Raw genomic sequence first — 23748 nt, 5'->3', positions numbered from 1 at the left:
AAAAAATTTCGCAAAAAAAATTGCGGAATCACTTTTCCCGCAAAAAAATTTTTTTGGCGGGAAAAATTTTTACGGGAAAATTTTACAAGGTTTTTAAAAGGTTTTTACAAGTGTTTTGGCGAGAAAATTGCGGGATCACTTTTCCCGCCAAAAAATATTTTGTATTTTGTGGACATAATTTTGTTTCAAATAAGGGTAAAATGGTCATTAAAAATTAAAAGAGGGCAAACTTAAAAATGGACTCTCAAAGGGGGCATTTTTAAAAAGGGGTATTGAAAAATGGGCATTTTTAACAATTTCTCATAAATAAATTAAAATTCATTAATATACTAAATATCAATTTATTTAAACGAATATTAAATGGGTGAAGGAGGCTTTATAATTGGGTCAACATTAACATTATATTCCGCCCACAAAAAAATATCTCGGTTTGATTATTGTGCCAGTAAATTATATTTCGGTAAAAATGTTTGAGAATTACTGAATAGTAATTTATAAACAATTATGTTGCATTACCAAATATTTAATTTATAAATTTTAAAATATTACATTCTTTCAATTTTTAACATTTGTATAATAACTTTTAGACACATAACTTCTCTAACTGTTCAAATTATTTGTTATGCACCAATTTATATATTTTAAAAAAACACATATCAAATTACTTAAATCTGACTCTCAACTTTCAATTCTAAATTTAAAACTAATCAAATAGAAAACACAAACTTATGCACCAAACTATTTTTAAAACACAAAACATAATTCTACAATTATTATGCTAAGTTTAGGGTATCTATACTATTATATAATTCACTAACCAACAAAATAATATATAAATACAAATTTTATGTAAAGACATTCATTAAAAAAATTTCTCCCGCACATTCGTGCGGGTCAGGATCTAGTACAGATTAAAAGAGAAGAAATCCGAATTTTATTAAAAAAATGTTAATTTTTATTAATTGACTCCAAAATTTTTAAATTAGTGAAACTTTGTAAAATTTAAACATCAGTGTTTTAGAAGAAGACATAATATTTCTTTTGGCAACTCAAGTTATTTGATCAAAGAAGTGAAAATTTTAAAAGGTTGTTGTAGCATATACACAGGGGCAAACACAAGCTCACTATTACAAAGAAACTGGTGATGTCTTGTATCAAAGAACCATGATACACATAACCCAAAAATATTGAATTCCAATCTCAAAGAAGCCCATAAAATTCCATATTTTTTCCTCTCTAATAAACGTCCTTATAAGTAAATGTCATTTTTAAACCTTAGGGGCATGATTATCAAATGTTTTTTAATAATGGCTCTTAGTAAATTTTTAATATTAAAATCTTAAGATTTACCTCTTACAGACATGTTTTGGCTCTTAGCTAAAAAACATTTCTTACCAATCTTACCATTTGCCATTTAATTAAATATTTTTTAATACTTAAGATTTACGTAAGATTTTGCTAAGAACCTACCAATAATAATGGTCTTACTAATTAACGCCGTGCACAAAAAAAAAAACCATACTAATTAAGGTTAAAATAGTAAAACTGTTATTGAACAAATTAAAATCGATATTTTTATCTCACACAAATTTAAAAATATTAATTATGTAGGAATCCATGCCATGTAATTAAGATAAATAATAGAACTAAATAAATGAAAAATGAAAAATGAAAAAGATTAAAATAATTGTGGACTTGACATTGATTTAGTTTAACTACGTTTCCCTAAAGTCCCTAAAAACTTTTTTTTAATATATAGAAGATCATCTAAAATAATTTAATGTTTATTTTAAAAATTTTAAAAATCAAATTAGATATATCGATGAAAATTTCCTTTTCCTTGAAACAGTTTTATTGTTATTATTAATTTGTTTTTTCTGATGTCATAAAAATTCGCGAGGTAGAGACGAAAAAAAGATTAGTTTGTTCAACTTAAGGAACAAAGGCCGATATAGTGAACCCTTCGTCGGAGCTCCGATCACGAGCCACCGTCACCAGCTAGAGGCAGTGGCTTTTTTGAGTAAGAGAGGCGAATATGGTTGGAGTAGAAAAGAGATCCGAGATGGTTGGAGTAGAAAAGAGATCCGATATTATGCATAATCTGTTCGGAGATAATTCCGAGGAAGAAGAGATCGAATCCGAACATGAATCCAATCGTCAGCCAAACTACGCTTCTGTAACTCTCTCCCTCTTTATCTCCTTCGTTTCATCGCTATTGATTGTTTCAGTTTTCGTATTTTTCACTGCCACTGTTTTTGAATTACACCTTGGAATGCGAATGGTTTCTGGAGTTCTTCTCGCCTCAATTTAGGGTTTTAGGCTGAATTGCAAGAACCAATGCAACTTATTAGGCCTAATTCAGCTTTAGTTCTTCCTAATATCAACTAGACTATAATCCATTGATGATTTATTGTCTGATTCTTTGGCATTGTGTAATCCATGATGTTGTTTGATTTTTTGCTTCTTCTATAAACGGAATTATCCAATATCAGTGAAATTTACTTGAGATTTCCAATGCAAACACCAATAGGATGAGGCCGAGGGCGGGGTGGAGCCTGAAGGAGAAGGTGAAGCTGAGGTTGAAGTTCACGGAGAGCCTGAAGTTGAGTCTGACGGGGAACAGGGAGATGTAGAACTTGATCCTGGAGAAAGTGAGGGTGAGAGAGAGCAAAGTTCACAGGAGGTTGATGTTGATGATCCACAAGAGGAAAGTGAAGCAAGAGATAGTGATAGTGATAACAAAGAAGAAGAACATGGGGGTAGAGTAGCCAAAAACAGGAGGCAGGACGTTGTTGAGAGTGGATCAGAGAGGTCCGGTGAAAAGCAGTACGAGTCTGAAGATGAAGAGGTTGATCAGACTAGGAGTCCAAGGTACCCCTTTTCCCCCTTCTATTATTCCTAGCTGTTTTGTAGCTTTTTTTTTGAATTTTCTGCTCTGCTCTGGATTTGATAATACTTGCTTGTCATCTGAGGGTATCTGAGGTTCCTTGGGTGTTCAATTTTTCTTATGGATCACTTTGTCTCCTCTACATGGAAAAACGCCATGGTGGGTACGTCACCTAGTGAGGAGAAGGAAGAGACTCAAGTTGCACAGTCAGACGTAAATATTCGTAATGTTTTTGGATCTTCGGATGATGAAGATGCAGAAGAATATGTTCGGAATGACGTTGAGCATGTGAGTCTTGCATCTAATATTACATTTCAGTTTACAGAATATCTGTTCCCGTTCCAGTGCTTGCTTCCTCTTAGAAACCATAGAAATGTGCATGTATGTATGATGAGATGTCTAATTTTTTAGAGATCGCCAATCGAAGATGAAGAGGGCTCTGAGAAGGATCTGAGACCTGATGATATGGTACTTGATGATATGGTCCCTGAAGAGGATCCTCAATACGAGTCAGAAGCTGAGCATGTTGAAGCTAGGTACAGGGAGAAGCCAGTTGGTCCCCCTTTGGAAGTGGAGGTTCCTTTCCGCCCTCCTCCAGGTGACCCCGTTAAGGTATACCTGCTTTATGTTGCTAAAAGATTACTCGCTGACATGGCTTCGAATCAATAGTTTCCTTTCTGGTATTTCCAAGTTATCAAAATGTCTCATATCATTGTGGTTCGAAGAGTGAGTATCTGATGTCTTTTATGTGGAGAACCATTGCATCTACTTAGCATGAACCGTCATTTGTTGTACAGAAGAGGGCTATTCAGTCTTATATCTGAAACCCCATTTTCTAGTTGTCTATCTGTGGTTAAGATGTTCTGTAGCAAAAATGCTCTTCCTCCCATTACCATTTTCTCTTTGATCTTTTTTTTTCAGATGAACATGATAAAAGTTTCCAATATCATGGGAATTGATCCAAAGCCATTTGATGCCAAAACATTCGTTGAAGAAGACAGATTCGTGACAGACGAACCTGGAGCAAAGAAGCGTATTCGTTTGGAGAATAATATTGTTCGCCATAGGTTTGTTAAGAGTCGAGATGGCAAAACATATGTAAGTGAACACTTCTTCAAAGCTTTTCTCCTTTTAAATTTCCCATCAAAGCTGCGATGAAGCTATATAGTTTGTCTATTGCTAGTACTTCTGATCAACCAATTTCGTAAACTGGCGTTTCTTGGTAATGTTTCAAATATTTTGCTGAGAAATATAAAATGTTCTATGGTTAAACTTAAAGATGTTAATATAGGTACATACTTTTGATGCAATTTATGTATTCCGAATTAGTTTACTTTGTGCTTTTCATTACGGACATGTGTGTTGGAATGAGATTTAATGATGTCTCTGTTCAACCGTTCTTCTAATTCTTTAGGCTTCATTGGAAATCTGCCCATAAACAAGATTTTTTGGTTTTGTTGCTTATTGCACTTATTTTCTTGTACTTTTTCCTTTACTTTTGCTGTAGTATACTGAAAGTCACTCTATGTTTGTATGCAGAGTGAAAGTAATGCTCGGTTTGTAAGGTGGTCAGATGGAAGCTTACAGCTATTGATAGGAAACGAAGTTCTTGACATAACTGAACAAGATGCAAAACAAGACCAGAATCACCTCTTTATCAAACATGAAAAGGTGTTACTTCGTCATTCCTTCTATTCTCTTTACTAAATGCCAAAACTTCTCCTGCACTCCAAAGTGGTCTTGGTTCTGAGAATAAACCAACTCTGCTATATCTCAAAGTGTTGTTTTATGTGGATGTTGTGGTAGGGTATCCTTCAATCACAAGGAAGAATTTTGAAGAAAATGAGATTTATCCCATCATCTCTAACGTCAAATTCCCATAGGCTTTTGACTGCCCTTGTTGACTCGAGGCACAAGAAAGCCTACAAAGTTAAGAACTGTGTCACTGACATTGACCCTGAGAGGGAGAAGGAGAAGAGAGAAAAGGTAACCTCTTAATTGAGCTCAGACAATCCAACAATAGTTTTATTGTAGGGTTTGTAGACTTTTCTCATTTAATATCTCAAATTCTGAAGGCGGAAAGCCAAAACCTCAAAGCTAGTACAAAGCTGAGTCAGGCGAGGGAGAAAATCAAGCGCAAGTATACACTTCCTGCTGAAAGGAGACAACTTTCCACCGGCTACTTGGAAGATGCTCTTGATGAGGTATGTTTTATTAGTTTGTGTATATTGTGTTCTTTCTTTTTCTAAAGCAAAGATTGCACTAGTAACGACTGATTGTTTCTTGAAACCAGGATGACGAGACAGACCACTATGGTTCTCACCGCTCAAACCGTGGCTATGAGGAGGATCTCGAAGCTGAAGCGCAACGGGAACGCCGGATTCTCAACGCCAAGAAGGTAAACAAAACAAAAACTCATATCTCTCGGAATGCTAAAAAACATGGGAGATTAAACTATTATTAAACTGCTTCTCACTGGCGTTAAACCAGAGCCACAAAGGCATTCCGGGGAGGTCTTCAATGACTTCGGCCAGACCGTCAAGACGTCAAATGGAGTATTCTGAGAGTGAGAGAGAGGAATCAGAATATGAGACGGAAGAAGAAGAGGAAGAAAAGTCACCGCCGCCCCGTGGAAGGGGAAAAGAATCAGAAGATGAATATGAGGAAGATGCAGAAGAAGATGAGGAGGAAGGAGGAGGAAAATCTAACAGATATTCAGATGAAGACGAAGAAGAGGAAGAGGCTGCGGTACGCAAATTACAACATTTGTTTTTCATTTTTGTTGTCAACATGGAGGTTCATTGAGATTGTAATATGATGTTAATGTGTGGTGAAATGTGCTTTATGCAGGGAGTTAGGGCAGAGAAGGATCACCGTGGAAGTGGCCGGAAAAGGAAAGGGATTGAGTCTGACGAGGAGGAGTCTCCGCAGAGAAAAGCTCCGACTCATCGTCGTAAGGCCGTGATTGATGACAGTGACGAAGATTAATCATTTTCGTCAAGTCTTTCCCTCTCCTTTCGTCAATTTGTTATAATGTAGTCTGGAATTAGACTCGGTTTAATCAAAATAAGAAGACATAAAATCATGGGATCGCATTGATGACCTTTTGAATTCATGTAATAGTTGAAGATAATAATTGATAATAGATGGTGTTTCCCTGAGATATGTCTTGATTTATGACTCCTTTCACCGGTAAAGTCGATAGTTTCGACATCACCTTTCAGGATTTCTCTGACAGCCTTTTATACAAGTTCGAGGCTTAACGGTTAGGGTCCAATGGAGTTTCATGATTGCACTTCCGAAGTCGACTAATCACCAAGTGAGACATGAAGAATGAAAGGTTATGCTTAGGTTTTCGGTTTCCGACATCTTGTAATCAATCCCTCAGGTGTACGATAAATAAACATCAGATGACAAAAAAATAAAATATATATGCTTACCTTCTGTAATATTTGAAACATGTTCTGGTAATCTATAAAATTATCACTTTTTGAGAAAAAAAAAAAATACCTTCTGTAACAGTAACAAATAATTGATAATTTGATTTGGAGACAATTTTTTATTACGTAAAATTGTTGACCCATTATACAACTATACCACCGACTTGTCACAGAGTACTAAACAAATTTAGCTTAAACTCTTGATTTTTATTACGTAGCCCAAAAAAACAATCTGTAACACTGTTTTACATACGTTATATGTAAAATTTGGTTTTACATTAAACAAGACGAAATAAACAAAAACTGAATTGTAAGAAAACTTTGACTATATAAAAAACTTGCATCATCAGCGTCGTGCAAGTTGTTCAATGGAGTGTTCTTGCTCAAACCCCAAATAACAATCCGAAACTAAGATGAGTTTTGTATCCTGACCAAAAATAGAAACGATAAATTCAGCAATAATATATATAAAAGTGTAAGAAAAATGATTTAGTTAGAGAAAATAAGAAAAAATTGTACCTGAAAAGAGGTTATAGTGGGAGGTAACTCCATGCGTGTGATCAGACGACCAGTGAACGAAACTCTCTTCACAGCAAAGAGCTCGGAAGTTGAAATATCACCAAGAACCAACCACCACGCTTCGTCTTTCACCTATAACCCAAAATAAATGTCACGAATTCCAATACATTTTTGTTTCGAGCTCAAACTAATCTGTGGTAAAGTCTTTAGTGAAACCTTTGGGAATCGAGGGGCCAACGCCCTCGAGCTATTCCTCTTTGATGTCTTCTCCAATCTGATTTCCAGCGTTGAAGGCTTTTTCTTGCCATCAGAATCCTTCTTTTGAAGTCGCACATTCATTTGGATCCGTGGAAATCGTTGGAGATCCTAATTGAAGAGTGTAGAGAATAGTTAAGACTCCATGTGTGAAAGTATTCAATGCAAAAAGAACCATTTGTGACAATTTTGAAAGTACCTGAGATAATCTTGATGCAAAGAAGTTTCCGGTTACACTTTGTAGGGTTTCCTTTGGAAGATCTAATAGCTGATGCAGCGTGTGAATTCCTCTTGCGGTCAGAGATCCTAGAAGATCATCATTCATGCAAGGGATCATCCATAATGACGAATCTTGATCGGACCACATGCCCTAGAATTAAAAAGGAGAACTGGATTAAGTAAAATCGTTTTTCTTAATTTGCGAAAGTGAAATAATTTGTAGTTTTGTACTGGTTCTGCTTCCAAAGAAATGGAACAAGCTAAGAGTAGTAATCTCCAGGTCAGTACCTGCATAACCATTTGCAAAAGGCGCATACACGTCAGTGAGCTTGAGAGCCATCCACTGTTTGCGCAGATATCAATCATGGCCTGGAGGATCCGAATGCTTTGATCCAGTACTGACTTTAAATCCGTGTTATAATCACTGATTGGGAGTGCCAACTGAGAAAAATGTGCCTGGAGCAATGGATGTCATGCATTAATAAGACGGTAACAATCATGAATTATATGATTCAGTCATGAACTCACACAGTTTGTATTTTTGTTTCATCCTTCAGTGCATGATAGTGTGAAAAAGTACATACCTGGAAGAGCAGATTCGCTTTGACATGAGGATCATCTAGATGGTTATTATCCACGGGATACCGAACTTTATCTGACAGTGTTTTGTTGTAATTTTCCTAAGGAACAAGACGGCATAAAGAAGAAAATTTTAGGCATCATATCACTGAAAATACTTTTAAAGGTAAACCCATATATTCTTCAAGTAAAACAGTATAGACCAGACCTCATTGTGCCGCACAGGAAGTTCATCATACTCAGAGGCACCAGCCAAGATATGCAAAAATGCCTAAAGGGCAGTGGTTAGAAGCCAAAGAAAAACAAAAAGAATAAACAAGATAAATTGGATCAGCTTCTTACTTCAAGTGATGTGTCAGGACCTATATTAGAGCCAAACATAGACACGGTCATGTAGCAAAGGTAATACTGTGACGCTATTGTACCCAGCATAGTAGGCTCCACACTATCTTCATTTACGTTGAGGCATCCACTGTCTTCAAGATCCTCAAATGTGGTTTGCACCAATCTACACAAAAAGCATCCCACATACACCAATGTTACAATGGTGCTAGTTAAAGAAATCTTCTTTATTTAATAACTTTGATATTTACCTTGATAAGTAGGAACAGATTGTTTCGTCTTGAGTACCTTCTAGCCCATAGTAAGCAGGATTAGCCATCTGTTACATCAATACCAGATAGAGTCATGAACAGGTTATTCTGCAGTAATGGAAATATCTGAAAGGAAAAAGAGAATCTGGCTGCAGGTGTCAAACTATTGCAGCGTCAAACTATGTGGAGAGTTTCCAAGTCCGTGCTTTGGAACTGATTTATCAAGGAACCAGATTCAAGTAGTATCTCGCTTTTTAATAGAACTGAAGTATATTTACCAGTCTGCGAAACAAATACGTCCATGTAAGATAATGCACCGCATCTTCTTTGTTGCCTATTGTTCCAGAGACTATTTCAGCGTTGAAGTGATCGTGCAGCTTCTCTTTCAAACTACTTTCTACGGGGAAAGGTTCGTACAAGAACTGCATGCAGAGGAAATATGATCTTTTTGAGGTAAATTGTTGCAAAGGATACCAAAAAAAGCCAAATAATTCCAATTGAGCTTGACCTTTTTGTAAAAGCTTTTTTTAGGTTCATGTACAAGAATGACCGCTTTCCCATGTTGGTCAAACTGTGGACGCCCTGCACGTCCCATCATTTGCAAGATCTCTGTAAGAGGGAAGTCAACATATCTTTTGGTTTTCCCGTCGAAATATTCTGTTCCCTGATAGGACACATTGCCAAAAACAACAGTATTAAAGAGAAAAAACAAATCATTAGAGGAGAAATCTAAGAAGGAGATCCCAAACATTATAGAAGAGGACCTTCTTTTACCTTTATAATAACTAAGTGAGCTGGTAGGTTCACTCCCCATGCCAAGGTACTTGTTGAGACCAAAACCTGTAATGGAAGCATGGAATCCATCATCAATCATAATGTAAAAGTGTAACCATGGATACGGTAAAGGCAGGAGAGAGCATATGTTGAGGAAATTGCCTGAATCTTGTTGTTCGTGAAAAGCTCTTCGACTGCAGATCTATCGTGGTCGTTTAAACCTGCATGATGCAGTCCGATGCCGAACTGCAACGTATGTCGGAGGTTCTGGTCAGTTATCTGTGAGAGGACCATCTGCAAGTCTTCCTCTGACACACTTAGAAATTGCCGCGGATGTTCGTCGGAGGCAGCAAACTTCATTTCATAGGAAAAGAAGATACAAAGGATGATACAAATTAGAGTTATATAGTCAAAAGATGAGTCGGTATCTGTGTTTGATGATAAATCATGCCTGAATAAGATCCAGTGCGGTAAGCCTTGTCTGCCTACGGGATGAAACAAAGATAAGAACTGGTTTTGTAGGTGAATGGGTACATATGGCTGCATATGCTGGCTTGTTCATACTATTCATCCTTGGGCAGTAATACTTCCCAGGATAACCCTGAAAGCAAAAAAAAAAGGTTGAGTCTGGACATTTCATGCTTGTATGGTTTCCTCGCATACCTTCAATCCACCCACCGAAATGGTAATTAAACAGCACAAGAGACTGAAATTTTGATAGTCAAGTACAGTATAGAAGACGTACATAAAGTTTTGGTTTAAGTAAGGTATTAATTGTTTGCAAACTAGAGAAAAGATTATGACTTACCTGAATATGAACTTCAATTGGTACAGGCCTGACGCTTGGTTTAAAATTGAAAAGTCCGATCTCCCCAACACCCAACCAGTCAGCCAAATCACTGAATGAAAAGGGAGCATCAAGTCAAAATCTAAACTTACGCTGCCACAAAAAGGTTTCAGCACACAGAACTTGAGAGAATTAAGTTAAATTAACCGTTTCAGATCTTCGAAGTGAGATTCAGGGGAAACGGCTACCAGAAATATTGAGAGTAAGGTATTTCTTAAGCCATCTTCAACATTAGCATTTATAGTCAATAAGACTAAAACTGAAAGTCCTTCACTCACATATCCCACTATAAGCACAGTGTCATCAGCACAGTAAGGACATGGATAACAGTCTACCAGCTCGAACATTCAGTTGGGTATTTAATGATTAATTCCAGAAAATAAAAGCAAAAAAGAAAATACATAGAAATGAGCATATTTTAAGAGACATAGAAGTTAAATTACGAACCCTGCATTTGCCAGAGCTGTAGAAAGACCAACAAACCGGACCGAGCGCTCTGTCTGTGATGATATATATCTCATCCTAGACACAATAACCTGGAAACCAAATGTAGATCAAAAACATTTCGGGTGGAACACAGAACTTTGAAAAAACCTGAGCCGAAAAGATATCAGCTATTTACCAAGACCATAGATATATTACATGTGTCATGATATAACTGGAAAGTTCTAACCGATGGATGGAGCTTAGCATAAGTACTTTGAAATGGGATATAATAGTTTTTAAGCTTCTACCTCAAGTATGGGTCCTCTGTCGGCTCCAAGCAAGTGAATCTCATCCAAAATAACAAGGCCGACCTATATCCCCAGAACATCATAAGTTATACTTTACACATAAAAAAGGCAAGCCGATACAGCAATCTATTGACAAAAATTACCTTTTTGACATAACTACGAGTATGCCAATTACGACTAATGCCATCCCATTTTTCAGGGGTAGATATGATGATGTCTGCGGACAAGAGAGCTACCAAATCTGGAGTGTAATCTCCAGTCATTTCAACCTTTCGAAATGCAAGTGTTAGGATTAACATTTGGTAGCCAAAATAAACAGCAAGTATGGCTTATTAGTCTGCAACATGTATAGATGCTCCGAGGAAATATCCACATACCATTTCTTTTCCAAGTGGAGCAACAAGATGCTTTTTCCAATCATTCATCCTTTCTCGAACAATAGCCTTCAGTGGTGCTATGTAAACAACCTGCATGCCACAAAAATGTAGGCATCTTCAGTAAGATAATAGAACACTAGAAACTAAACTAATCTGTGATTTGATATCATATTAGATTCAGTTCTTCATTTCAATAGCCAGATTCAGTAAAAGGCTGGCAATTTAGCTGAACATAATCATGTACAGTAAACTGAAACATGTACTGTCTGGAACTAAATTATTAGCAAGCGTTAGGAAACTGAAAACTCATACCTTCATATCAGGCTGGGTACTGAAGAGACGCAACATTGCAAGTTCAGCAGATATAGTTTTCCCACTTCCAGTTGGAGCTCCTACAAGAACATTGTTGTCTGTGTGATATAACACATGGAAAATCTGCAACACCAAACCATACAATTTTCAGTTAACTAAAAAAGGAGTGATTGAGAAAAACATTTATGATACAAAATTAGGAAAGTAACAGGGCAGAAAATGCTCAAACCTGAGTCTGTATTGGATTAAAATGTGAAAATTTGTAAAGCGATTCATACAACTTATTCCCAAGAGAAGTCACAGGAAGAGGTTTTAAGTCTAAAAGCTCTGTGTGAGATGTTCGTGCCTGAATGAAGAAGAATGTTAGGACCTACCCTACAGATAACATAAGCGTAGAAATGATCTTGTAACTATTTCAAAAAAATAGCAACCTCTAGAAGAAATCTACCTCTGGTAGTGCAAGATTGTGGAAAGAGATTGTGAAGAAAGACTCTGCATGCAACCAAGAATCAGAAACCGCATGAACATAGTATTGTGGTGGGTGTGGTTCAAATATCGGTACGGTAAAAGAAAGCTTCTGCGGTTCCCCCCTAGCCATCCGTTTCGTTAGTGTAAAAAGATCTGAGTGGTAGATATAATCATTCTCTGTGTCCTGTCGAAGAAATAGCACAAGTCAAGCGTTATATCAACACTGCCAAAAGAGTAAGCAATATGGAAGAAAGACATCATTAGTTAACTAGCATCTAGCGCAGACTATTGTCTCTTCCTAGTGTTTAGTAGTGCTATAAGATGAGATACTAAATCGTTACAAACAGCTCATTCTTTGTCACTGCAACATATGTGTCTTAGTGGGAGCTATATAGTAGTACCTCGATGAGAATCCACCAACGAAGAGCAGCACCATGAAAACGATCCTTCCATATGAAATCTGGAGTTATAAGCAAATCCACCTAAAAATGGTAACAAAATAGATGATGATAGATAGTTTGTCGTGTGAAAGCTTATAAATTATTGAAGAATCTCTCCATTAGCTACCTTCAATACAGTGCGGGTGATTGGACTAACAGTAGCTGCCAACTGAATTGAAGGAAAATATCCTAGATGTTGCTTGACCAACTAGAATTCCCAATGTAAGTAAAAAGCCAACAAACGTTAGTGCTTTTTTTTTCCATATATACATGCATTAACTTAGAACTTAAGATTTATATACCCTTCCCCCAGGATTATAACGAATCAGCGCTCCAATGTCTTTTTCCTCCATCTCATACAAACGGTCTAAGTCAGCCCCTCGCTCTTCAAGTTTTCTTAATGTCTGATCAATTGAGATGAATTAGAGAAAATATTACATATTACAAGTAAAAATAGTATTCAGAAGCTTACATCAGAAGGTAGATCCCTATCGAATTGCCGAAGAGGATGCTGATGGGGCCATAGTTGACGATCAACTGCCTTGCAGTATTCCAACATAAATAAAGTCATCTCACACCAGCCTTTTCGCAAGCATATCTCAAACAGAGCACGCATTATACGTGCTAAACTAGCACTAATGTATGAAGCATCAGAGACCAGAGAAAATGCATCAATTGATCCACGGGATATGTACAACTGTTGATCATAAAGTCAATATATCAGAACTCAATATCAACCATCCGTTTCATCTCCTAGGTATAATATTGCAATGATAGTGAAAGTCAATCACCTGGATAAGAATCGAAATTTTTCCATGTTTGTTAGAAGGGCCTCCCTTAACTTCTAAGGGACAGCAAGAGCGTGCAAGAGTCTCAAGTTCATGCTGCTCTTCCTCTCTTACCACAATATTTTCAAATTCAGAAGAATGGGCAACCATATTAATTATCTACACCAGAAAATTTGAAATCAGTAAGTAATGGAAAAAATATAGTTACAAGGAAAATATCACAAAAACAGAATGATTATAGCAAACCTCGCTTTCATTCATGTGCCGCTTCAACATCTCGTTGTATGTTTCAACACTAGAATATTGAATATAGAAGTGACTTGCAACCCGTCCAAGCTCGGTACAGTAAAAGTTCCCACTTTTCTCATCGAACCTCATCATCTTAGCTTTGTCCAGTGAACGTGCAGCATCAGCCACAAGGGCTCGTTGCTTCAACGATAAAGAAGGATCGGCAATTATCTGTGACGAGTAGCACGGACAGAATAGTTTTAGGTACATATATAATTGTAGCACAAACTCATCGGGAGTTCTGTACTATGATATGATTCAAAAATACACTATAGCACAAACAAAATCTAGCACTAAGATCTCCATGCACACTACTAGAGCTTACAAAACATAAAGTTTCAAATATTAAACACCAAAATGTAAAGAATAACGCACCTCGTCCCATCCAATGCCATAAGCCAAAGGATTCAACTTCATCCGAATTGACAAATATGTATATCCAAGCCAAGCACAGGCTTCCTTTACATTAGTCACAGTTCCCAAAACCACTTCTGCGTTTAAGTTATCTTTCAAGGAGCTTATGAACTGCAAATAAGAATTACAATGGGACTTCACTGTATGGCCAAAGAAATTTGACAGATCAAACTACAAATGCAGGTTGCTGCATTAAGAAGACAGACCAAAGCCCTTTTAGGTTTCTGCCCAATACCTGACTTTCTATGGGAAGCTGACTCGTCAGCAGCCGGAGATAGTATGCCAGCTTGTCATGGGATGTGATGATAATTCCCTCACCACTCTTATCAAATTGGGGTCTCCCAGCCCTTCCAAAGATCTAAATGCATATAATACCATGATTTATTAATAATTAAATAAATACCAAAGATATAACATCATGCTCTTTTCTAAAGAAGATTTTTCCCTTTACCTGCATGACATCAAGCATTCCCAAGTCTTTCCACCCACCAGCCTTGGCATCATACAATTGTGTTCCCTGGGAATCAACCGAACATATTGAGCTATAAGGAAATGTGATATAACTACCTAGAAGAAGACCACTAGTTTGATCTCCCAAAAGAGAATCTTCTCTTGCCACAGATTACAGAGTGAAGCTTAGCTATACAAAAAACCACCACATAAGCATACCTTAATTACGACTGTGTGTGCAGGCAGATTTACACCCCACGCAAGAGTTGCAGTGCAAACAAGCACCTGTATGACCAAAACAAGTTGGGAAAAATACGTATTTAAATAATAAAGAGCAAGCAGATGAATATGTTTCGTACCTTCAAGAGACCATCAGAAAAAAGCCTCTCCGTAAGTGTTCTATCAGATCGCAACATCCCAGCATGATGAATTCCGAAGCCAGCTTCAAAAAATTTGACAAGATCCTTATTTCTGGACTTCATAACGTCTTTCTGAGATACATCAAAAACAATCCTGAGATATTCACACCAACAATGACGTTAAAAAAGATGATGTATACTCCATTTTCTTACCTTCATCAGTTGACACTGAGGATGAGTCTCATTCGCGAACAAATCCAGAGTTTCATACTGCCGAGCAAGATCAACCTACCAAAGTGAAAATATTAAAGTCATGTACTTCTAATCTGGATTCTGAAATCCTTTCAGAAATCGTATTTTCAGCGAAATCATCCTCATATAGTCATATGCAATATTTCAGATTTCAGGAAACCCACAAATGCATGCGTTTTGGATGCATCAGGTAAAAAATAGAAGCTGAATATAAAAAGGTTTAATATCATGTACCAGTTTCTCAGCTGTTTTTGAAGTGTCTTTTCGGGAATGAACAAAAATCATTGCTTGATGACCTTGTTTAATTGAATCAACAACCTAACATGAAAGCATTACCAGATAGATAAGTGACCTGTCCATTTTCACATAAATAAAAAAGAGTCTTTGCTCGAGATAGAGACCTTTTTGTAGCATATCTCATTTAACAATTCGTTTCTAGCAGCAAAGTTATGCTCAGTGATGCCTATGTACTGTTGAGCTAAGGGAACTGGGCGATAACTTGAATCAAAATAGAAGAGGCCAGTGTCTGGATTCACTCGTAGAAACTGAGCAACCTGGAATCCATCCCATAAAAAGGTTAAAAAGCAGTAATTTTGACCGACCCTACTTTCCGGAGACTAAATAGGATATGTGAAGTAAAACATCGTGACAGAGATGTATATCATGTTGAAAAGACCTGTAGGTAGCTAGGTAAAGTGGCTGAGAGGCCCACAATTCTTATCATTGTCTGTGTTGACTCCACCTGGTAAACAAAGCAAAAGTCAGCCAGATGGTAACCTGCTGCAACATAAGGAGTGCAATTACAACTTCAAGAATTACTTTAGGAAACCCAATTTTCACGGCCAAGATGTTACCTGACGGAGGGTCCGAGCAACTAGCGCCTCTATCACTGCACCTCTATCATCATTCAGAAGATGCACTTCATCAATGATCAATAGTTTTACTAGCATTGATAATGACATGTCACTGCTTTTGCGAGTAATGACATCCCATTTCTCTGGTGTTGTCACTATCATCTGATTCACAATTGATAGATAATCAGTAAATATCAGTTCCTACATGTCTCCACAAGAAACTCAAGCATATCTTATAAGCTAAAATGAAACCTGAGTTTCTTCAAGTTCACTCTTCGTGAGTTGCATATCCCCTGTAAGCTCTTTAACAACCATATTTAATGGGGCTAGACGACGGCTAAATGCTGACGTGACCTCTGCTGCTAACGCCTACAAAGAACAAAATAGTAAAATAAATTATCTACAAAAAAAGAGTCATCCATAAGATTAATTTAACCTGTTTTTACCTTCATAGGAGCTACATAAACAATCTTAAACTCGTTTTTGTGCAAGTAGCCATCCCTGAAATGTTGTTTGATCTGCAAGATAATTTCAAATATATCAGTGAGTAAAATATGAAATAATTCAGTGTGATTAAAAAAATGAATCACCTTTTATGCAGCATAAACCACATTTAACAAAAAATACCCATGCTCTTAGTAAAGTAAATATCAACTCTTTTGAGCACGGTCTGTGATTAAAAATAGATACAGACATAAACATGCCAACCGGGTTAATTAAAAACTTACCTCATGTAGAACAGAAATCATAGCTATATTTGTTTTACCAGCTCCTGTTGGAGCACAGACCTGCGAAGTGCAGAATCATGTTATGCTTGACTAGGTAATTGGCATTGTAGCTCGGTATGGACAAAAGTTATTCATATGACTCACCAATATATTCTCATTGGTGTGGTAAACTGTCTGAAATATGCGACTCTGAATACGGTTTAAAGACTTGTAACCATGAAAAGCAGCTTGAGCAAAGTCATCTAACTCTTTTATCTCAATCTAGAAACATGCAATAATTTAGAGTTAGAGTGCATGCAATCTGGCAGAAAAAGCAACAATACCATCTATATCCGAAAAATCATTAAAATGTGTGGAGAAACACTTGACGTTAAGAAATTTATATCTGCCTCTGGATATGGATGGGACGTACCAGCTTCTCGCCAGGTTTCATTTGTGCAGTAGGGGTTGGCGGGATAAACACTTCCTCATATCCTTTTAAGTGCTTCCTTACAGTACCTTGGGGAAGGGCCAGTGCAAGAGAATTCGCTTCTCCAGACCCGATCAGATCCTCAAATGCAGTCTTCTTTTCACTTGCCTCAAGTAAAGAAGAAAAATTGGCCTCTGATATTTCACTCTCTAAACCAAGATCGGCATTTCGTTTATTTTTTTTTTCCTCCTTGCGCCGAAGTTTTTCAATTTGCTTTGCAGACTCTGTTTGAACAGTAACCTGAAAGGTGGCTGAGTGCAATCATTACTGTGGCTACAGATAAAGAATGGTGCCTAACATCACAAGGGAAGGCCTCACGCAACTAGCAGTACCTGTGTACCATAGGTAGGCATCCGAGATTGGGTGTTTGAAGCTGTTTTGTCAGACTTGAGGATCATTTGACCATGATGGATAGCATCAACAATTTCCTTCCGATGCTGAAAAAGGGAATAAACAAGTCAGACACCATTCACATTTCTAAGAAACTGGAAAGCAGAATATAGCTTTAGTATAGACCTCAGTAACAACTTTTTTACTATGCATATGCACACGCATACACCATAAAACTCGGCTTTAAAAGATGGTGATTTCACCCACAAAACATAAAAACACAGTTGTGCCACTTAAATGTAACGGTAACCCATGTTAAAGGCATAGCATACTGTAGAATCTAAAGCCAACCAGGCACAAAGTATCACCACAGGTCCGTAGACTTCAGATAAAAAAGCAATATCAAACTTAGGCCTTACCATAATAAGGTCTTGAACAGTCTCAAATGCACCATCCCCAACAAGATCCAGCAGATCCCCAGCTATCTGCAGAACAAATAATTAAATCTCATCTACTTTCACTTGCAAATATGATGCTCTAGGAACAGGTATAGTAGGTCCAAAAATATCATACCTCCTCACCGGGTTTATCTGAATCCAAAAATCTGCATATAGCCATAGCCAGTTCTTCACGGGAAAGTTGTGAATTGGTTTCTCTAACCATCTGACCACATGCATCTCTTAGCCAACTTAAATTGAATTTTCCTGCACTGTGATTATTTTTCGTGTCGCTAACATCACTCCATCCTTCAGAAAAGGATGCATGAGCATCATTGCTTTCCACATCCAGAAATCCTTTTTCGTCAAGAGATGCTTCTACCAAAAAACGAGCTGGTAGATTGAAAACAAGGTCGGCACCAAACTCAGCTCCCCCATTAACTTCATTAAGATATGTCTCAGACTGATGAGTAGGCTGTATTGAGTAAAGTGCCTGAGCTAAGGAGGCCACGTTCTTTACATTAGCATCTGAGACAGCATGCCCAACAAGATTTTGCAATTCTAACCTGTTGAATATAAGCCAACCTCAATTACCTCTGAACACCCTAAAGAAGTACAAAATCTTCGCCACTTTCATATAGTAATCTTCAATAGTCTTGCCTCAGCATGGTTGATAAATACCCCTATACATAAAACAAAAAAAGAATCAACAGTACTTACTTGTTTTCGGCAATGTTTTTATTATCATTGATATCACTGTCCTCCTCCACTGGCTTGCCAAACAGACGATAAGTGGAAAAAGCAACCTCACGAAACTCATCTGATGGAACTTCCCGATCAATTAACTCCACTACAGCTCCAATAAACTGCTTGTATGCTTGTCGCACTTCTGGAGAAGCTGTCACACGAATTCCAATCAATATACACAAAATACCACCTCGTATAGAGAAATTGGAAAAAAAAAAATATATCATCATAAATCACCTCCTTCCCATTGATGAACTATCCCCTTAGCAAGGTCGGATTCATCAAGGCGATTCCCGGAGCTGAAATCGCAAACACAAGTAACACAATTGTCCAATTCAATTCAGATATTTACAAGAAAAAAAAGACTTGGAGGTAATAACTTCAAAATGCTTTCCAAATTCTACATAGACATTGTGATCACCAGACTATACAACTATCAAATTCTATATAGAACAAAACAGATGCTAGAGAATTCACTGAAAACCTAGTAAACGAGTGGAATCGGTTCGGGAAGAAAAAACGGACCTGCGAGGCTTATTAAGAGTTTGGAGTATAGTTTTGCGGCGAAGGTAAGCCTGATCGATGTCGAAAGGCTCTCTAAGAGAGCTTGTCAAGCGAGGAAGCTGAGCTAACATGACAAAAACTCTGTACTTGCGTCGTTTAAGATTCTTCTTCTCTGTGGTTTCGGCTCTCCGAGGAAGAAGGCGATCGCTGGCGTTAAACGGCGTCGCTTTGATATTTGGGAAGCAAGTTTAATAGGACCCGTACACCGACCCGATAAAATACGGGTCCACCAAAACGATGGCGTTTTAGTTAGTGCATAACAACATGTGGACCATGATTAAATTATTCGTTTTTTTTTTAATCGGTAGAGTTTTTGAATTTAAAGACAAAACAATTAAATAAAAAAGACAAAAAAATCTAAAAAATTTCATGTGATAATGTCAAATTTACAAAATTTAATACACAGTAAACATTATTATTCACAATTGACCCCAGCATGAACAAGATTTTCTGATTCAGCTTTTTCACATCTCATCCTGCAACACAAAAAATTGGCCTTAATTCAATAAGTCATTTTAATTATTTAATACCAATAATACGATGTGTCTTTAATTTAAATCTCAAAATATACGTAGAAAAAAAGTCTACACGAGTTAATAAGTGCCCTACCGGTGGGTGCGCCAACCAAGGATGACACCTTGGGTTGGCATTTTACAAAATCCGGCAAATATTCAGTTAAGTCGGGGTATCATACCGCACGGTTGGATAAGTTGGAAACCAACTCATCTTTCATTGGGCCAGATTTCAATAAGCTAAAGGCTCATACTTGGAAAGTACAGTGTCCACCTAGGATACGTCATTTTTTATGGTAAATCTTAACGGGTTGTGTACCGGTTACAGAGAACTTACGAAAAAGAGGAATTGATTGTGACACTGGTTGTGCCAGATGTGGTGCACTGGAGGAAACAGTCAATCACACACTTTTTCAGTGCCATCCTGCAAGACAGGTTTGGGCACTTTCTCAGATTCCTACGGTTATGGGGACTTTTCCCACAGATTCTATTTTTGCAAACTTGGATCATTTATTTTGGAGAATACCATCGGGTTTTGATTCTATAGCTTTTCCTTGGATTATTTGGTATATTTGGAAAGCACGGAATGAAAAATTGTTTGAAAATGTGGATAACGATCCGTTAGAGGTTTTACGGTTAGCGGAAAGAGAGGCACAATTGTGGCACTCAGCTCAAGTGGAGCTTCATACTGAAACTCAGGCTTCAGTGGAATTTCCAAATCGGCCTCAAACGAGGGGGGTGTCCCTAGATTCGGATTTTACAGGATACCGTTGTTTTGTGGATGGATCCTGGAAAGACAGCGACAAGTTTTCCGGGATAGGGTGGTTTTGTACACCATCAAACGGTGACCCATCAACAATGGGAGCTGCCAACCTCCGTAGAAGCCTATCTTCGCTACATGCCGAATTCGAGGCCCTCCTTTGGGCGATGAAGTGTATGATTGGTGCAGATAATCAAGAGGTAGCATTCCTTACAGACTGTTCTGACCTGGTGAAGATGGTGTCTTCCCCAACCGAATGGCCGGCCTTCTCAGTGTATCTGGAGGAATTTCAGAGCGACAAGGAAGAGTTCTCTACCTTCTCTTTATCTTTAATTTCTCGTTGTGCAAATGCAAAAGCGGATAATCTGGCACGAAAAATTCGTACGGAACCGCTTCATATCACTTATGTAAACAACATTCCACAAAAATGGCTCTTTTGAGCATTATTTAATTACAGATGACAAAAAAAAAAAAAAAAAAAAAAAAAAAAAAAAAGTCTACACGAGCTAAGTTCTTTAATGATGTAAAAAAAGCACTCAAAAGGGTTTTGAGAAGAGACAAGAAGACACAGAACAAGTAGCCACTCTCATCTCACCACCCTCTCTACTTGCTCTATCTCTCTCCACTTTCTCTTCTTCTTCTTCTTCTTCTTCTTGCTCTAGAGATCTCTTTCTCTATCTCCATACTTTTTTCTCTCTTTCTAGAAAGACAACAGTGACATTTGGTCTGAACGGCATCTATGGCTGCTCTGGTGCTTTCACTTCTCCTTATAGCCATGGCTGGACATTCTAGTAAGAACTTTCATTCTTCTTCAGATATATTAGCTAAGTCTTATCTCTTTCACTCTTAGTTAGTTCTTCTCTGAAGAAAAGTTCTTGTAGCACTCAAGGGTTTTACTGTTCTTGAGTGTTCTGCCATTGATAACCAGATTACAAAAAAAAAAAAAAAAATTCCTTTTCTTTACAATCAATTGATTAGTATACCATAGTTATTTCTTTGGTTGATTTTCCTTTGAAGAATCAAAAAAATATATAATGTTTCTGTTCTTAGAGTGTTTTTTTCTTTTCTTGGCATAGTTCACAAATTTCTAGAAAACTTTACTGATTTTTTCTTTCTTTCTGATTTGCTTGTTTTCTCTCAACTTCTTACTTACTTTTTTTAACCCTATTGTTGGTTATTTGTAAATCTTGCCTTTTTAAGGTGATTCCAAGATTTGGGCAAATCTTGTTGGCTTCTCAGATTACAGAGCAAAGAAGATGCAGCTCTCTATTTTCTAACGTTGGCTTTCTTGTGGTCATTGTAGGTGCGTCATGGTGTGTGTGTAAAACAGGACTGAGTGATACAGTGCTTCAGGGAACCCTAGACTATGCGTGTGGAAATGGAGCAGATTGTAATCCTACTAAACCAAAACAATCTTGCTTCAACCCTGACAATGTTAGGTCTCATTGCAACTATGCAGTCAATAGCTACTTCCAAAAGAAGGGTCAATCTCCTGGCTCTTGTAATTTCGATGGCACTGCCACTCCCACTAACTCCGATCCCAGTTAGTCTCTCTCAACCATCCTCATTTTTATGAATTTCTCTCATTTTTGATACACAATGTGTTCTTGCTACATTTGAAACTTTAATTGCTTTTTTGGAGTGATTCATGTGGTACTCAAATTGTTGATAGTTACAGAAAGTTGAAGGCTTTTGTTTTTGTCACTATTGAATGACTTTGGTATTCAAGATTCTAAGACAAAATGGATACGCCAAATGCGCATAATAAAGACTATATATTTCCAGCTTCAAGTTAATTTGTGTATAATAATCATTGTCTTAGCATTTTCTGTGTTTGTTTCTTACAGGTTATACAGGGTGTACCTTTCCTACTAGTGCCAGGTATGCTTCTGATTCTAATGGCTTTATCAATAAATTGAATGAAACGTTTTGCATTTTATGGAACCAAAACCAAGAATTTAATCAACTTGTTTTCTATATTTGTGGCAAAGAGAAAAAGTAGATTAAAGTTTGATTTGGGCCCCAAATTTACAACTTTTTTGTTTTTGTTTACTTCTGTTGTGATAGAGATAGCATCATTCACATCAATTTAAAATAGAAAACAGCATCATTAATATTACTTAAATAGACTAAAGGAAATAGAATAAGTAATGAAAATTGTGACTCTATTAACTGTAAGGGTTCAACGTGGACCTTAAAGTACTCAATTTCCTTTTTTTCTTTTACCAAACTTTTGATCATATCTATAATCAAATCAAATGCTTTATTGGATTACAGTTTGAACGCATGAGCATGTTCTTGACTGATATGGCCGTATTAAGCAATGGTACTCTAAATCTTTAATCATTTGGACCCATCAAAGACACATTTAGTTAAATAGAGACTGAGAGTCTGAGACTCTTCTTTTTGTTTTTGTTTTTGAGTAGAAAATATGAATTTGCTTTGAAGATTTTCCATTAGATCAATCTCTTTCATCAAGACTTGGTTTGGTTTTGGACCAAAACCATAAGTGGTTGTTTCATGTCTGATATACTCTTATTTTCTTCCAGTGGCTCTAGCGGCAGCACGACTGTGACACCTGGCACAACCAATCCAAAAGGCAGCTCAAGCACCACGACACTTCCTGGTAGTGGTACCAACAGTCCTTATTCAGGGAACCCAACCAATGGAGTTTTTGGGGGCAATAGCACAGGAGGCACCACTGGGACAGGGATTAATCCGGATTACACAACAGAAAGCAGCGCGTTTGCTCTCAAGAACTCAAGCAAATTGTTCGTCTGCCTTCTCTTGGTCGCTTCGAGTGGATTCTGTTCTTTCTTGATGCTCTAAGGATGTTAATGGTCTCTGGTTTTGTGGGTGCACTTAGTTATTGTCTCAAGGACACTGGTCTAGTTTAGTGGTAATATCTGTCTCTGTGTTATGCCCTTATGGGTCTATCTTATGTTTTTTTGTTGTAAGAAGATTTCAGCTCTTGCATTTACTCTTAAAATGCTCATTTAATTCCTCAAGTATCTGCAATTAACAGATTAATTCCTCAACTATGGTGTGCGCAAAATCATAACACTAACTAACTAGGATAACTTAACACTACTGCACTAAGTATGTGAGTTCACACCAATTGAAATTATTCGTGTTTTTGCTGATTTGTTTAACGCCAATGAAGTAAAAGTGATAGTACTAATTAATAGGAGTATTATGATTTTACAACAATTAAGTCAATGATGTATTTACTAAACGTTTTGAACATCAATAATAAAATGATGCTAACATAATTTCAATTAGCGTAACACTAAAAAAACTGTATACTTTTTTTTTTTTTTCTCAATGGTGGACTTTATTCAATATACCAATT

General features: G+C 37.1%; 3 protein-coding genes across 4 annotated transcripts; 2 read left to right on the top strand and 1 right to left on the bottom strand.

The window, feature by feature from the left end:
* The first annotated feature begins 1888 nt into the window (after window positions 1–1888).
* LOC9300794 (protein LEO1 homolog) lies at window positions 1889–6050 on the top strand. Of its 2 annotated transcripts, none has more exons than XM_021016201.1 (11): window positions 1889–2176; window positions 2531–2871; window positions 3064–3175; window positions 3299–3499; window positions 3809–3985; window positions 4427–4558; window positions 4694–4873; window positions 4963–5091; window positions 5181–5285; window positions 5378–5635; window positions 5738–6050. In XM_021016201.1, the coding sequence occupies exons 1-11, from the start codon at window positions 2036–2038 to the stop codon at window positions 5873–5875; spliced, it is 1914 nt and encodes a 637-aa protein (XP_020871860.1). In that variant the 5' UTR covers window positions 1889–2035; the 3' UTR covers window positions 5876–6050. The 2 variants fall into 2 exon arrangements, with proteins under 2 accessions (XP_020871860.1, XP_020871859.1); XM_021016200.1 differs by having other exon boundaries at window positions 3055–3175.
* A 463-nt stretch (window positions 6051–6513) lies between these two features.
* LOC9302494 (DExH-box ATP-dependent RNA helicase DExH14) lies at window positions 6514–19298 on the bottom strand. The gene is made up of 49 exons (XM_021016199.1): window positions 19086–19298; window positions 18798–18859; window positions 18534–18711; window positions 17950–18379; window positions 17796–17861; window positions 17379–17483; window positions 16990–17286; window positions 16722–16838; window positions 16578–16637; window positions 16296–16367; window positions 16102–16218; window positions 15850–16011; window positions 15672–15737; window positions 15397–15549; window positions 15230–15313; window positions 14957–15031; window positions 14744–14875; window positions 14604–14669; window positions 14386–14451; window positions 14170–14292; window positions 13896–14045; window positions 13479–13691; window positions 13236–13391; window positions 12917–13141; window positions 12747–12848; window positions 12572–12652; window positions 12406–12486; window positions 11985–12188; window positions 11766–11882; window positions 11537–11659; window positions 11225–11314; window positions 10991–11116; window positions 10848–10910; window positions 10561–10649; window positions 10075–10165; window positions 9718–9867; window positions 9429–9620; window positions 9267–9332; window positions 9001–9156; window positions 8771–8914; window positions 8493–8560; window positions 8242–8407; window positions 8108–8170; window positions 7905–8000; window positions 7609–7776; window positions 7301–7471; window positions 7063–7212; window positions 6847–6978; window positions 6514–6754 (listed from the first exon to the last, which is right to left on the bottom strand). The coding sequence occupies exons 1-49, from the start codon at window positions 19193–19195 to the stop codon at window positions 6674–6676; spliced, it is 6255 nt and encodes a 2084-aa protein (XP_020871858.1). The 5' UTR covers window positions 19196–19298; the 3' UTR covers window positions 6514–6673.
* A 1652-nt stretch (window positions 19299–20950) lies between these two features.
* On the top strand, window positions 20951–23404 carry LOC9302493 (PLASMODESMATA CALLOSE-BINDING PROTEIN 1). The gene is made up of 4 exons (XM_002866373.2): window positions 20951–21187; window positions 21700–21939; window positions 22244–22277; window positions 22946–23404. Exons 1-4 carry the CDS (start codon window positions 21136–21138, stop codon window positions 23223–23225), a joined length of 606 nt encoding a protein of 201 aa, XP_002866419.1. The 5' UTR covers window positions 20951–21135; the 3' UTR covers window positions 23226–23404.
* Window positions 23405–23748: the final 344 nt, after the last annotated feature.

The sequence above is a fragment of the Arabidopsis lyrata genome (assembly GCF_000004255.2).
Source record: "Arabidopsis lyrata subsp. lyrata unplaced genomic scaffold ARALYscaffold_8, whole genome shotgun sequence".
In the NCBI taxonomy this organism is placed as follows: Eukaryota; Viridiplantae; Streptophyta; class Magnoliopsida; order Brassicales; family Brassicaceae; genus Arabidopsis; species Arabidopsis lyrata.
Note: the sequence above shows the minus strand (reverse complement) of the source record. Positions and strands in the feature narration are given on the sequence as shown.